The sequence below is a fragment of the Dromiciops gliroides genome, chromosome 3, assembly GCF_019393635.1.
Source record: "Dromiciops gliroides isolate mDroGli1 chromosome 3, mDroGli1.pri, whole genome shotgun sequence".
NCBI lineage: Eukaryota > Metazoa > Chordata > Mammalia > Microbiotheria > Microbiotheriidae > Dromiciops > Dromiciops gliroides.
Window position 1 is genome coordinate 657,871,843 of NC_057863.1, and position 15,680 is coordinate 657,887,522.

The 15,680-nt window shown below is 51.7% G+C and overlaps 1 protein-coding gene across 1 annotated transcript; it reads left to right on the top strand.

Annotated features, from left to right (window-relative positions):
- The first annotated feature begins 9,105 nt into the window (after positions 1 to 9,105).
- LOC122748352 (platelet glycoprotein VI-like) lies at positions 9,106 to 13,935 on the top strand. The gene is made up of 10 exons (XM_043994006.1): positions 9,106 to 9,139; positions 9,660 to 9,935; positions 10,144 to 10,462; positions 10,836 to 10,839; positions 11,687 to 11,987; positions 12,077 to 12,119; positions 12,202 to 12,239; positions 12,324 to 12,379; positions 12,542 to 12,666; positions 13,824 to 13,935. Exons 1-10 carry the CDS (start codon positions 9,106 to 9,108, stop codon positions 13,933 to 13,935), a joined length of 1,308 nt encoding a protein of 435 aa, XP_043849941.1.
- The last annotated feature ends 1,745 nt before the right edge of the window (positions 13,936 to 15,680 follow it).

Sequence of the window (15,680 nt, forward strand, 5' to 3'; positions counted from 1 at the left end):
AATGAAAATCCCTTTTCACTTTTACATGTGATATTGGGGAGACAGCAAGTGGCTGAATGATGTGGGAACACCCTGTGTGGGGGCTCCTGAACTATGGGATTACAGAAGCAGTTGTTGGTCCTCCATTTCCAAAGAGGACCAATGACCAATGACTTGAGCCTAGATTGGATTGAAGTGAGGCAGAGCTGCCCAGAGCCTCAGCCTCACTCCCCCTTCCCGAGCCAGCGTCCAGGGGCCAGATAAGAGTCAGGAGGCCTGCAGATGGCCAGGGATGCACTGGAGGACCTTGATATCTTCCCTGTCTGACCCGGCTCTCAGCTCCCCACAGAGCCTGCTTGAGCCACCTCCATGGCCATTGGAGCAAGTTCTTCTCATCCTCCCCCCTCCTCTGCCATGGAGAGTCTTCACATGCTGGACACATGCTGGGCATCCCCTAACTCTCCCAAGGGGCCGAGGCCCGTCCTTACCCTCCACCTGGCTTGGCCCATCAGCAGGGAGGGTGCCCAGGTGTGGCCCCAGTGTGTGCTACAGCCCCTTGGAGCCGCCTCTACACACCCTCACCATCTGCCCCCTCCCCACTTCTGTTGGGCCCACATACAGACAATAGGTCTCCTCAGTCCCAGGAAAGGGCTTTGAGGAGGCCAGAGCAGGCCTGAGGTGTGGCCAGCAGGGAGGGGGAGAGGAAATCCCACCAAGCCCCTCACCCTCCTCCTCTCCCTCTTCCAGGCACCTCAAAGGGTCCTCACCTCCCCTAAAGCCCTGGGGATCCCCAAGCCGTGACATCCTCCCCACTCAGTGAGTAACCAGTTACCCTCAGGACAGGGTGGGGATCTCTCTCCCCTATTATTCTCCCCTCCTGTCTAGGCCAGGGCTGAGTCCGCCCTTTCTCAGGGCTAACCAAGGCATGAGGGGGACTGCAGGGCAGGGGCAGGGGCAGGGAAACTCCACCTGGGGAAGAAGGAAGAACAGGCCTGGTCAGGATGGGGCTGGGACGGGGGAGCAGACATGGGCAGAGCAGCCCCAAGCCCTCTCCCTTCTCTCCCCTCCCTAGGAGCCCCTGAGCCCTCTCACCCCTCCCCCACACAGCCATAGCTGGGGCTCTGAGGGAAGGGGCCTCTGCTTCTCCCATCCTGGCTTCCCCAGGGATGAGGGAGGGGCCTCCCAGATACCCCCACCCCAATTCCTCTCAGCTGGAAGCACCACAGTGACATCCTCACCCCCTCCTCCCTCCTCTGCCCAACACTGCCTCCCCCTGACACAGCAGAGCCTCAGGGCTCTGGCCCCAGGGCAGAGAGGGAAGGTCAGGCCCTGGGGACAGCCAGGACAAGGGGCCTGAGGATTCAGAGGGCCCCTCCCTCCCACCCCACAGCCTCCCTTCTTCTCCCTGTGTCCTTCCCCTGCACCAATAGCTCAGGCAGGACCTAGGGGAGGGGTCACAGGAATCATGGAATCATCAAACCTCACAACTGGACAGTCTAGGACAGGTCAGTGAGCTCAGATGCCCATTTAACAGATGGAAATGAGAGGCCCAGAGGAGGGAGGGTCTTCCCACCCTTCCACACCCAGCAGTCTGGGCAGAGCTGGGGCTCCCTCCAGGCCTCTCTGGGCTCCCCTGCCCAGCCCCTAACTCTGCCCCTTCCTCATCCCCAGGGACCTTCTCCCCAAGCCCTGAACCTGGGAACACGACATCTGGTGAGTCACTGGAGGATCCCCAGCAGAGAGAGGAGGGAGGCAGGGGCCGGGTGTCCAGTCAGGGGCCCCTCATGGCCTCCTGCAGCGCCCCATTCTTCTCCTGTTCCCCCCTCTGGGCCTTTGCCCAGGCTGTGCCCCCTCCCTGACATGCTCTCCCTGCTCTCCCCCTCTTCTAACAAGGCACAGACCCCTCCCAGACTGTCTAGGAGCCTCCTCCTATAAGAAGCCTTTCCTGCCCCCCAGCCCAGGTGTTAGTGATCCCCCTCCTCAGATGAGACCCCACTGATGCATTTGTGCACAAGGGAACAGCATTCCAGGAGACTGTAAGCCCTGGAGGTCAGGAGTTACTCTGTCCTTGTATCCTCTGCCTGTGACCACCAGAGAGCCTGAGCCGAGATGAGTTCTTAATAAGGTCTATAGACCTGGGCTGTTATGGGAATGCAGGGGGACCCCAAGAATCCTAAAGACCCAAACCCCTCAAGGAATCCTTGAACTCTCCCAGGGGAGGCAGGTCTGCCTCCCACCTCAGGAATGGGTGTTGGAGAGCAAGAGTCTGGTACAGGGATATGGAAGATAGGATGGGTGCTGCATATCTTACTGATGCCCCCTTGTCCTAAACCTCTCCCTGTTGTTACATTGCCCTCCCTGTCCTTGGTAATGCCCTTCCCTCTCTTTTGTCTGGGAAAAACACAAAAGACCCTCTTCTCTTACTCCAGTGGGACACTCACCTAGGTGCTCTGTTTCCTGGCTACATTTCTCTCCCCTAATCTCTTTATTTTACAAGATTCAGGATGAGCCTCCAATACTTTGGGAGAGCTAGCCCCCTGATCCAGGTCACAAGTCTCCCCAAAACATGGATCACTCAATGAGACTATAGGTTCCCTGTCTACAGGGCTCTGTCTCCTCCCCTCACACTGGGGGCTCCTTAGTCCCAAGTTCATCATTCACCACCTCCATCTCCCACCTCCAGGTCTTTGTACCAGCTCTGCCCCTCGACTGCAGTTCCCCCCCTTAATTTCTTGGTTCCTTCAAAACTCTCTCAATCTCCCCTTCTGGGAGGACATTTTCCTCCCCCTGCTGCCCTCCTTCCCTCCTACCAGGGCCTGACCTCAGACCTTGGACATACCTGCCCATTTTCAGGTTTCTTCCCAAGTAGACTGGGAGCTCCCTGAGGGCAGGGACCCTTATGAACAGTAACCAGGAAATGCTTCTTGGTGCCAATATTAATAGTAACCAGCACATATGAAGCCCTTTAAATGCTTTATAATTATAGTCTCCTTGGATCCTCACAACAGCCCTGGGAGGCAAGTGCTGTCATTAGCCCCGTTTTCCAGAGAAGTAAACTGAGCCTGAGAGAGTGAAGGGGACATGTCTAAGGTCTCACAGAGAGGAAGTGTCTGAGGGGGATCTGAACTGGGCTCTTCTTCACCTCAGGCTCCATGCTCTCTCCACTCCACCAAGCTGTTGTCAGCATTGCAGGAGATGAAGAACAAGAGAGAGGGGACAGAGGGCAAAGGGAAGACCCAAGAAAGAGAGATGGGGCTGCTTCAGGACCCTGCGGAGGAAGCACTGAGGGGGAGGAGGAAGGAGAGGGAGAGAAGGGGAGGGAGAGTGTTCCTCAGCCCCTCTCTCAGGCTTCTCTCCCTGGGCCCCAGCCCTCACCCCCATACCAGGCTCCCAGCCAGGGAGTGACAAGAACCTCCCAGCCCAGGGCCAGGGTCTGGGCTGGGCTCGGTCTGAGGAGCCTGGGGCTGGGAGCAGAGGAATCTGAGCCTACACTGTTGGGGGGGCCTGAGATCAGGGAGGTCTTGTCCCTCTGCCTGTGACAGTCTTTCCCCCTCCCAGATGCTGCTCCCCAGGATTACACTGTGGGCAACCTGGTTTGCCTCAGCCTGGCTGGGCTGGTCCTCATCATCCTGGGGGTCCTGCTGGCTGAAGCCTGGCCTAGCCAGAGGGGACAGTGAGGAAGAGATGCAGGATCGCATGACAGAGGGAAGACACAGCTGGGGTTCACTGACCGTGAGCATCCCAAAGACTCATTGAGGCATCAGGTTCTGCCCAACTCCAGACAGCCCCTGCCTTCCCAGGGACATTCTGCTGGCCTAAGCTGATAATGGCCAGCCCTTCCCCCAGGAATCCCCCTATCCTCACTTCACTGCTGTGACACCCCCCCACACACACACACACACTCACACTCACACTCTCCTCCCCACCTCAGGCCCTTCCCACACTCCCAGTAGGGATGATCATTGACAACCTCTATCAGTAATGAAAGAGGAAAAACTATTCCCCCAGAACACTGAAGCGTCTCATGAGTCACAGACACCTGGAGGCTTTGCCATTTCCCAAGTCAGTGGTCATTGTGTCTGTGCCTGTGTGTGAGTTTATGTGAGAAGAAAGACAGGGGGAGCATCCCCCTGGGTCTCCCCCCACCTGCTTTGGCCATCCTGGTTCTGGCCCCATGATCCCACCCTCACCTGCCCAAGGCCCCCAGCTTTCTTCTCCCCACATCCTCTGCCAAACCAGACTCCAACCATCCCTAGCTTGTCACACTGGGGACTTTGGGGAATTTCTCTTTGGGTGAGACCTGGGGCTCTTTCCTCTGATAGAGCTGAGCTACCTCGGTCTCAGAGGGAGCAGGAACTCCTTCCCTCTGTTCTCTCCCATCTATTCTCCCATGGATACCTTCTCTGAGCTCTGTTTTGCTGTAAACCTGGAGAAAGGGGTTTCTTTGCTTTTGACTGTGTGTGTTCTTTGTGTAGCTGACATCTGGTGGGAAGGGAGCCAACCCTCAGATAGAGAGTGTGGGGCACTTCTTCCCCATTGAGGAATAGAGATCAGGAGTGCTGGAATCTAGAAGTCATTTGCTCTAGACTAATCTGTATTTATTTATTTTTTTTTTTGCAGGGCAACGAGGGTTAAGTAACTTGCACAGAGTCACACTGCTAGTGTCAAGTGTCTGAGGTCACATTTGAACTCAGGTCCTCCTGAATCCAGGGCTGGTGCTTTATCCACTGAGCCACATAGCTGCCCCCTAATAATCTTTATGGGAAAAGATTGCTATAGTGTCAGTCCAGGCCCCCATCTCTCTGAGGAGATCAGAGTAGCCTCTGGCCCCAACCTCCTCCTTCCCCTCCTGACAGGAAAGTGAGATAAGAAGGAGGAGATGCTGAAGGTGTCTATGCTTGCCTCCCTTTAAATGACATCTAGACAAATCCTTGTAGAGATACATCATCTTCTTTGGCAATAACAAAACCCAGCCCCAGTCACTCCTCAGGGCATTGTCCATAGGAAGCATCCCCAGGGCTGTTTTCTCATCCGCCATCATGGCCTAGCACTTGCTCCCTCTGCTTCCAACGTGAAAATGGATTCCAGGATCCATGAGTGCCTAGAGAAAGCTCTGAGAGAGATGACATCAGCAGGACCAAGGGCCAGCTGGCCATCCAAGATCCAAGGGCCAGATTAACTAAAACTTGTGCCATTGGAGGAGCAATTTATCCAGGGGGAGAACCTGCTGACTACTCTGGCTGGCAAAGGATGAATGCAGAGTTTTAAGCACTTGAAATGGAGGAATTCTTGTGGGATATTTGTCATAATAAATCAGGAAAACAACACGTGTATTGGTTCTTCCTAATGAGCTTCCTTGAACTTCCCAAAGTCAACCATAAAGAAGCTTGGTTTTAATCCCCTGGGGCTCATTCAATACTGCCCCTTCTTGATTCTCACCTCCTTTAGAGAGTAGAGGTTTCTCCTTAAGTTCACAGTAAAGGTCCCCAAAGTTTCAGAAAATACCAGAGGACACACCCTATACGATGTGTGTCCCCCACAAAATTTCTTTCACAGCTTCTTAATTTCACAAAATTCACTATCTTAGGAGGGAAAACAGTCCATTTGCAGATGACTCAAACTCAAATTACTGTAGGCTGCAATTCTTGCTAAACTTGCATTGAGCTGCCCCCCTTGGGCTGACCAAAGCATCTCTAGTTATTTGGGGCCTGACTCTGATACTTTACCATAAACAATCAATAATCATTTATTAGACACTTACTATGTGCCAGACACCCTGCTGAGGTCAAACCTGCCAATGTTTCCCCCTAGTAAATCTTTCAGGTTCAGGGGCTTCAATCTTGTCTCTGATGTGATGATTCTTTATTCCCAGACAGGGGCAGATTTTATGTTACTAAAAAGGAGGACATTGCTTAGAGCAAGATTTCTGAACCCAAAAGGTTGTCAGTCATTCACTCAACATTTATTCAGCACCTACTATGTGTCAGACCCCTGCTAAACATTGGGAATATACAAAGAAATGCAAAACAGCCCCTGCCCTTAAAGGGCTCCCAGTCTAATGGGGGAGACAACCAGGGGCAAACAGTGAGGTCCACACAAGGTAGAGAAATGATAACAGGGTGATCATCTGAGAGGGCAGGCACCAGCATTAGGGGGATCAGAAAAGGGGTTGAGGAGCAGCTAAAACTGAAAACTACTTAGACACAATAGAATTTAAATTACTTTGACAACATTTTTGATGGGACTTTACAAGAAGGAGTGTTGTCAACCACAGAGCAGATGTCTGGGAATAGGTCCCTTCCACCTCCTGGACATGTCATTGAGAAACATCCCTTTGAGGCCAGATGTCCCTGGCAGAACGTGTTTGTAAGATGACTCAGTGCCCACTAGGCACACATAATGTCATAGCACCATCACCAGCCAAACTGAAGCCCTGCCAAGGTCCAAAGAGGCTCCTCAGTCAAGTAGAAATAAAAGGAAGAACCACCATTTCCAGAGTGTTTTAAGATTTGCAAAGGACTTGACAAACACTCTCTCATTGGATCCTCACAACTACCCTGAGAGGTAGGAATTATTGTCATCCCCACTTTAGAGATGAGCAAACTGAGGCAGACAGAAGTTAAGTGACATGGCCAAGTTCTCACAGCTATGAAGCGAGTAAAGCAAGATTTGAACTCAGACAGTCCTAAATCCAGGCCCTGGATTCTACCCACTATGCCACCAGCTTCTTGGAGACAAGGAACAAGGATAAGGCACTGACTGAATCAGGCTTCTTATTGTCTCAATGAAAAAGTGAAATCCTGGCCCATGAAGTGTTTCATTAAAGCCTGGTGAACTCTTCCTTCAGTGTCCTTGGAAAGCTTTTTATGGAAGGATTTTTCCACTGAGGGCCTTGGGTCTCTGGAATTACCATTTGTCAGGGAAAGGGGCAGATTTGGTTCACAAGACAATAGATAAAACCATGTCAATGTATCCTGATTCTTCTTGCCCAGCAACAAACCAGTTCATTTCCTGTAGAAGCTACCTGTGGTATTGACCCACAGGATGACTCTTCACATAGCCAGGAGGTGATTTAGTAACTAGACAAAGGGTTTAATGGCATGGAAAGGTGGATGTTCCAGACAGTACTGGGGCACTACAGGACTGGCCCCTCCAGGATGTGACTTCCAAGTTGCAAGTATTTCAGGTTATCCCCCAAAGGAGTAGAGTCCCAGGATGCCTTCCTTTGTTAAGAGTCAACAAGCTGGGGCAGCTAGGTGGCGCAGTAGATAGAGCACCAGCCTTATAGGGTCTACTGGGGATACTATCTACACTACTACATTTAAAACTGTGTAGATAGTATCCCCAGTAGACCCTATAAGACCCAAGAGGCCAAACATTTGCCATTTACAATGACCAGAGTTAAACCCATGCCTTTAAAAAGGGTCCCCAGGTAATCTTTTTTTATTGTTTTAATTGTTGTTAAATTGTATAATTGTAAGTTTTATTAGACTCACAAACAGAATGGTAAAGATGGGAGACATCACCAGTGATTTCAGTATCTGGTTCCTTCATTTTAGATATGAGGGAGATGAGGTCCAGAGAGAGAGTGATTAGAACCTGTACAGATAGTCAAGGCTCTTCCTAAACAAGATATTTATGAGTTTACCAGAATCTCACATGTAGTATATAGGCATTACTTATCTTTATGTTATTTCAGATGACCTTAGTGTTCCTTCTCTCTGGTAACCTCATTTTCCATGTTCCTATAACAGCATAGTAATACACCAACTAGGCTGAATGTGATGCCACAAACACCAACTTTTTCTCAATCCTCATTCTTCTTGACCTTGGACATTGGCCATCACTCTCTTCTCTTCAATACCCTCTTCTCTCTGGGTTTTCTGGACACCCCTCTCCCCTGGGTCTCCTCCTGCCTATCTGACCACGCCTCTGTCTCCTCTCCTGGATTGTCAAGTAAGTCATGCCCACCCATGGAAGGTGTTCCCCAAGGCTCTGTCCTGGGCCCTCTGCGCTTCTTTCTCTCTACCATTGTCAGTGGTGACCTCATCAGCTTCCATTCATTCAGTTCTCTTCTCTATGCTGATGTTTCTCAGGCTTCCTTCAAAGTCCCAGATAGGTTCCACCCTTCCCCCACCCCTGCCTCTGGGATGATTTCACAAAAATCTGAGAAGATTCATGTGAGAAGAGATATGAAGTCACCAGAACCAAGAGAACAGCTTGCACAGCAATATTGTAATAATCATCAGCTTGGAAAGACTTAACTACTCTCATCAATACCATGATGCACCACAATTCCAAAAGACTCATGATGACAAATGCTTTAACCTCCAGAGAGAACTGATGGACCGTGAGTGCAGGTTGAAGCAGACTTTTTTCTATTTCTTTCTTTCTTACTTTTTATTTGTAGTCATGGAGGCAGAATATTGTTAATACAAAAATGTTTTATATGACCTTATATGTATAATAGGTATCATTTATTTCTTTCTCAATGGGTAGAGGGGGGAGTGGAGAGAAGACATTTGGAACTGAAAATAAAAATAAAATGGAATTTGAAAAAGCTTAAAAACAAAATGGAATGAAATCTCACCTCCTCCAAGAAGCCCCTTCAGCTTCTCTTTCAGGTGGGTCCCTTCTCCCTGAGATTATCTCCAATGTATTTTATCTATATGTTTGCTCATACATCTTGCTTTTAGGATGTCTCCTCCATTAGACAGTCACTTCCTCGTGGGCAGGGACTGTCCTTTTTGCTTAGCACAGTGCCTGGCACAGTTGTGCCCAATAAACACTTGTTGGCTGGTTGATTTGGGGGAAATCAGAGGGTCTTGGAACAGGGAAGGTGCTTTGACCTCCTGTCCATTGTACAGAAGGAGAAATCAAGGCCCAGAGAAGGGCAAGGACTGGCACAAATCTCACCCTGGGCTCTCCAGCCTCCCCTGCCAAGAAACCCAACCCACTGCCAAGGATGAAGTGCAAACCACAAAGAGGAAGGAGTTTTCCCCTCTCCCTAGCAGGGACAGGGGATTGGGTAACATGGAGCAGGACCAGCCGTGACCACATCCTGTGCTGATGACTCTCTCCTAAGAGGGTCCTGTGTCCATGCTGTCACCAGCCCTTGGGGCCACAATGGCCCCCACACTCTTTGCCCTTCTCTCCTTTGGTAAGTCCAAGGAGCTGGAAGGGCCATGGCCTTCCAGAGGGAGACTCAAGGCCAGAAGGAATCTTAGAATCACAGCCTAGACTCCTACTCCCCCATTTTACAGAGCAGGAAATGAAGGTGCAGTGGGAAGGGGCATAATCAGGACAGGAGCCTAGGTCCCCTGGTATCTGTCTGCCCTCTCTGCATCTAGTCCCTAGGCTGGGGCTCTGGGTCCTCATTCCCTGTCTCTCAGGGTTGGTCACAAGGGTGTGGGTTCTGGGACTGGGAGCTAAGTCTAACCCAGAGCCTCTCCTTCAGGGCTATGTCTGTGCTGGGGGATCTGGGCACAAGAGGGTGAGTCCTTCCCCTAATGCCTCCTGCCCCTTCTGCCTGCTCAGCACTGGAAGCTGTCCCCAGGGCAGCCAGAGGGAATGGAAGATAGGGTGCTGGGCAAAAGGGATGATTCTGGGAGGGGGCTTAGGGCTGAGACCTGGGGAGGCAGGGGCTGAGGGGGACCCGTTGAGCTCTGCTTCTCTTCCAGGCACCTTGGCCAGACCCTCCCTCAGGGCTGAGCCAGGCTTGGTGATCCCCTGGGGGAAGCCTGTGACCCTCTGGTGTGAAGGGTCCCCTGGGGCTGATCAGTACTTTCTGAAGAAGGAGGGAGCCCATAAGTACATGGATGAGTGTGCAGCTGGGAGGGGGGCCCAGTTCCTCATCTCTTCCATGGCAGCAAACACTGCTGGGAGATACCAGTGTCTGTACAGCATCGGACTATCATGGTCAGAGGCCAGTGATGCCCTGGAGCTAGTGGTGACAAGTAAGGACACCCCCCACCCCTCAGCCCCAGCCTCTGACTCTGACCCCTCATCCCTGAACCTGGCCAGCCCCTGGCTCCCTTAAGGACAGGAGAGGGAGATGAGGCTGGATGGGCAGCAGCTCTGTCCCTCTCCCAATTCCTGCCTGGGAACAGGGAGGGGGGACTGACCCTGTTGTAACCCCAGTGTCTCCCCCCACCCCTTCCCAAGGTAGGTATGAGCCCCCCTCCCTCTCAGCCTTGCCCAGCCCTGAGGTGGCCTCAGGACACAATGTGACCCTCCAGTGTCAGTCACAGCAATGGATGGACAGGTCTGCTCTATACAAGGATGGAGAAGAGATCACCCAAGGCCTGGCCCAGCCCCATGAAAGGGGGTCTGTGGCCAACTTCCACATCCTAGTTGTGAGCTCTACCCATAGAGGGACTTACCGATGCTACACCTTTGACAGTCGCATGCCCCAGGAGTGGTCAGCCCCCAGTGAGCCCCTGGTGCTCAGGGTCACAGGTGAGGGAGCCCCAGCCCACCCCAGGTCTCCCCTCCCTCCTCATCTGGCCCTGGGGCCCCACCCTGCCTATTCAGGCTCAGGGCACCCCAGGGGCAGGAGGGCTGGGGGAAGAGGAGGCTGAGAGGGATGGAACAGAGAGTCTGGGCAATGGATCACTCCCCCGTGGCCCTCTGCACCCCTTCTGCACTCTGATATTAGGCCCCCTGGCCAGTGATCTTCCCCTGGATGCAGACTAGGTGTCTTCCAGGTCCCAGGAAAAGTGCTGGGAAGGGCAGAGGGGGACCCTGGAGGAGGGCAGGGAGAAGCCAGGGCTAGGCACGGGTCCAGGGAGGTGGCCCCTGTGGTTGTTCTCTCTCCCACACTGGGAAGCCCCAAGCTCCCACATCCTCCCCACCAGGTGGGTAACCAGACTCCCAGCCCATCCAGGGAGGTGGGAGGGCTCTGTCCCCTTCTTGTCCCTTCCACTACTTGTGCAGACTCCCATTTTACAGATGGGAAGGTGAGGCCCAGAGAGGGCAGGGACTCACCCCACATCTGACACCCGGCCTGTCCAGGCAGAGCTGAGGCTCCCACCCACATTTCTAGACCTTGGGCCCCTGCAGGCCTCTCTGAGCTTCCCCTAGGAACATGATCTTCAGTGAGGAACTGGAGGATAAACATACACACACACACATACACACACACACACACACACACACACACACACACACACACACACACACACACACACAGAGGATGGATGAAGGAGGGGCCAGGCTTCCCTCTTCTCACACTGCAAGACCTTTGCCCAAGCTGTGCCCCACCCCTTACTTACCTAGTTAAAATCCAAAGGGCCTCCCCAGGCTCCCCTCCCACAGGATGAGATGTCTTCCTTGAAACCCACCCCCTTCTCCCTTCACATCTGACGGAGGGGCTGCTGTTATCCCCATTTTAGAGATGAGGAAACTGAGGCAGAGATAAAGTGACCTTCCCAGTCACACAGCTAGTAACTATCTGAGACTGGATTGGAACTCAGATCTTCCTGACTGCAGGTTCAGAGCTCTGCCTGCTGAGCCAGAGGACAGACTCCTGGACCCTGCTCCAGTTTGTGGAGGGGCCCAGGCTGGGGCTGGCCCATTCCCTGCTTGGCCGGGTTCCTGTCTTGACTTCCAAAGCCCTGCCCCTGCTCCCCCTCATCCCCCTCCCCCAGCTCAGCACTTGATGAATCCTCCCCTGAGGGTTTGTAAGTGATCTCAGGATTCCCTCCAGGAGAATGTGAGCCCCTGGGGGGCAGGAGCTGCTGCTGGTTTTCTCTCCCCAATCTCTGGCCCAGGCCCTCACCTGGTGCTTCAGGAGAGTGCAGGCCCGAAAGGCTGCCTGAGCCGGGGCCTCCCCAAGGACCCGGATGGGGCTGATCTGCTCACTCTCCCCTTGTCTTCAGCCCCAGCTTCCTCGGGCCTCACAGCAGGTGTCCTGACGGGCGTCTCAGCATCGCTCATCCTGTTCTTCCTCTCCCTCCTCCTCCTCCTCTGCCACCGATGCCGTCGACTTCGCCATCAGACCAGACTTGGTGAGTTCCTGGGCTGGGGGCCGGCTGGGAGAGGGCCCCGTGGGGGAGGAGCCGAGCCCCACTGAAGCCTCCTCTGACTCTCCTTGCAGGGAAAGGGGGTAGAGAGACTGAGATCAAGAAGAACAGCAGCAGGTAGGGCCCAGACCCACCCCATTCCCCCCAGACCCTCCCCCAGACCCTCCCCCTCAACCTTCTGTGTCTTCTTGTTCCCCAGCTCTGACCCAGCTGGGACCCCCCTGGAGGAGACCCTGTGTGAGTGACAGGGACAGGGCAAGAGGGCCAGGGCTGGCAGTGGGAAGAGCCTGGGCCCCTCATGCCTCCTCCTCTTGCCCCCAGATGCTGCTGTGAAGGAGGACAGACAGACAGAGGGGGCCAGACAAGAGGACACAGCTGTGAGTCACTCCCAGATCCCTCCTCCTCTCCCCAGGGAACAGACAGGGAGAGGCTTCTCAAGGTCACACCCAGCCGGGAGGTTCAGGTCCTTTCCCCTCTCAGCCCTCCTGCCCCACGGGCCCCTCCAGCCCCTCACCTCCTGCTTCATCTCCTCCTGTCAGGCTCCCAAAAGGGAAGACCCTCAGGAAGTGACCTATGCCCAGCTGAACCTCACCAGCCTCAGGGCTGGGGCTGAGGAACCTCCCTGCTCTGGCCCAGTGGAGCCCAGCCTCTATGCTGCCCTGAGGTGAGCTCGGCCTGAGCCCAGGGGACCCCAGGAGGAAGAAGCCCCTCCCCATCCGGCCTCTGCTTTCTGAGGGCAGACCCTGCCCTGCCTAATCAGCCAGACACCCCAGTGTAAGGACCCCTGCTCCTCACCCCAAGGAGAAGGGCAGAAAGGACTAAAAACTGCTGGGAGCAGGTTCCTCTCTCCTGACCTCGGATACAGACTGGGCTTTGCTCCAAGTAGAATGTGCTCCCTGCAACCCCAGGCCACGGGCCTCGGGGCAGAGCAGTCACTGAACAGGAATTGGGAGTTATCTGGGTCCTGCTCAATGGAAATGTCTGAGTACATGAGGGGAGTCTGAGTATATGAGGGGAGGGATGCTGTATGGTAGAGGGCAGAGAGCACCGACCTCCAAGGAAGCAGGAGAGGATTGGAGAGGAAGAGAGGGAAGAGGAAGAAGAGAGGAAGAGGAGAGGAGAGGGGAGGGGAGGAGAGGAGAGGAGAGGAGAAGAGAGGAGAGGAGAGGAGAGGAGAGGGGAAGAAGAGGAAGAGGAAGAGGAGAGGAGAGCAGGGGAGGGAAAGGGGACGAGAGGGGAGGGGAAGAGAGGAAGATATGATGGAGAGGAGAGAAGAGGAAGAGGGGAGAGGGGAGGAGAGGAAGAGGGGAGGAAGAAGACTAAGGAAACAAGTACTTACTAAGCACCTACTCTGTGCCAGGCTCTGGGCTGAGCACTTTACACATATGATCTTGTTAGATCCTCGTAACAAATCTTGCGAGATACCTGCTACTATTGCCCCCGTCTTACAGTTTAGGGAACAGAAGCAGATAGAGGTTAAGGAAGAGGACAGGAAAGACAAGGACAGAAGAGAGGTTGGGGGAGGAAGGGGGGTATCTAAGGGGATTCCCATCACTTGGCCAATGGCTGAACAACTACTGGGATAGGGATGTTCGGAATGGAATCTTGAGAAATGATGAAGGAGATGATTTCAGAGAATTCTGGGGAACATAAACTGACACAGAGCAAAGTGAGCAGAATCAAGAGAACAATCTCTACCAGGACAACAACACTTTAATGAAAATTAATTATGAAAGAACAAAGAATTCTGACCAACTGTGGTGATTAAAAATATGAGAAACATAGTTTGTGGGTAATTTAATCACTTCATTAATCAGCCAGCAGGTTATTAATAAGGATGATCAATGGAATGGCCATCTCTCTCAGACCAAAGACCAAAATGGCAGTGGGCTCAAAGTTTATATCCCTTCTAACTGTAAGAGGTCCATCATAGAGCAATCAAATCTAATTGATTAATAGCAATCAAATGGTTGACATGATTGGAAGTGTGTTATATTAAAATGAATTCTTGGAATAGTGAATTAGGTCACGCAAATCTTGGTTAAAAAGACATCAGAGAGGGGGGTGGCTAGGTGGCACAGTGGATAAAGCATCGGCCATGGATTCAGGAGGACCTGAGTTCAAATCCGGCCTCAGATACTTGACACTTATTAGCTGTGTGACCCTGGGCAAGTCACTTAACCCCCATTGCCCCACCCCACCCCCAAAAAGACATCAGAGAAAGAATATAGACCCCACCCCACTCCCAAGCTGATTGGAGCACAATAGTTTCCACCTAAGTGTGGTTTGGTACAGGCTAAATGTCACTGGTAAAATCTTTCAGAAAAAACCTGAAGGAAAGAAGGGGAGGGAGTACTGAATGTCCCCAAGATATCAATTATTAATAATTATTTCTCATAATGCCCCATTTGATTCTTTGGGAGTCGTGAAGCCCTCAATCAGTCACTGATATGACAAATACTTCATCAAGGGTTCATAACTGTCAGGCTTATGATAGGGAAGAATGTGAGGGGGGAAGGAAAGAAAGATGGGCAGTGCTTTGACAAAATCATAGGGGCATCCCCTTTAGCAAGGAGAATTTACAGGTAATGTACACAAAGGGAAAAAGTAAACGGTGGAGAAATGTCCTCTTAAGTCTCAGAAGTCTCACCTCATCCAGCTGTCTTGTTCTTGGGACACCATCTGAGGTGGCTCTCTAGCCCTTTTTAGAACAGTTTCCAGCTGCCTTCTTAGACTTAGGTCACTTATAGAGATTATCTTCCTCTATTAAAAATCTCCTACAAAACTGATCTCAATACAATTTTAAATCACTTTGCCAATAACCAGGTCATTTAATGAAAGTTAAGTCAAGACTTATGTCTCGGGACAGCTAGGTGGTGCAGTGGATAGAGCACCAGCCCTGGAGTCAGGAGTACCTGAGTTCAAATCTGGCACTTAACACTTAACACTTACTAGCTGTGTGACCCTGGGCAAGTTACTTAACCCCGATTGCCTCACTAAAAAAACCAACAACAACAAAAACCAACCAAACAAACAAAAAGACATATTTCTATTATTAGAAAATTAAATTTGGGACCTTTTAGACTGAAGACTTTTATGATTTTAGGGTGTCCAACTGTTACATATGGAACTCAGATACAAACAGAAAATTAGAACCCAATTTATATACTTGACATTATTTAATCTCCCATTAGGGGGATGAGATTCCACTAAAGTATCTCAGAATTCTTTTTATAAGAAGATGGATTCCAATACAAAAAAAAATGAATTCATATAAAAGTTGCCAGATTAACTTCAGTTGTAACAAAAAGGTTCAGGGCTAATATAAAAAAACACATTGAGTAATTTATTGTATAACACTACATATCAAGTAAGTTAGTTATAGTAAAACATTTTCAACTTCTAGCCATGTTCAAATGAAACAAAACAAAAAAACTAACAAAAGTGGGTGACTTGGGCCATGTAGGTGGTGCAGTGGATAAAGCACCAGCCCTGGAGTCAGGAGGACCTGAGTTCAAATCCAACCTCAGACACTTGACACTTACTAGATGTGTGACCCTGGACAAGTCAGTTAACTCTCATTGCCCCACAACAAAAGAAAAAAGGGGATGGCTCTTTAAAGGAAGATAGACCACAACCCATGCTGATATTCTTTTCCTTAACACAAAACTGGGACAA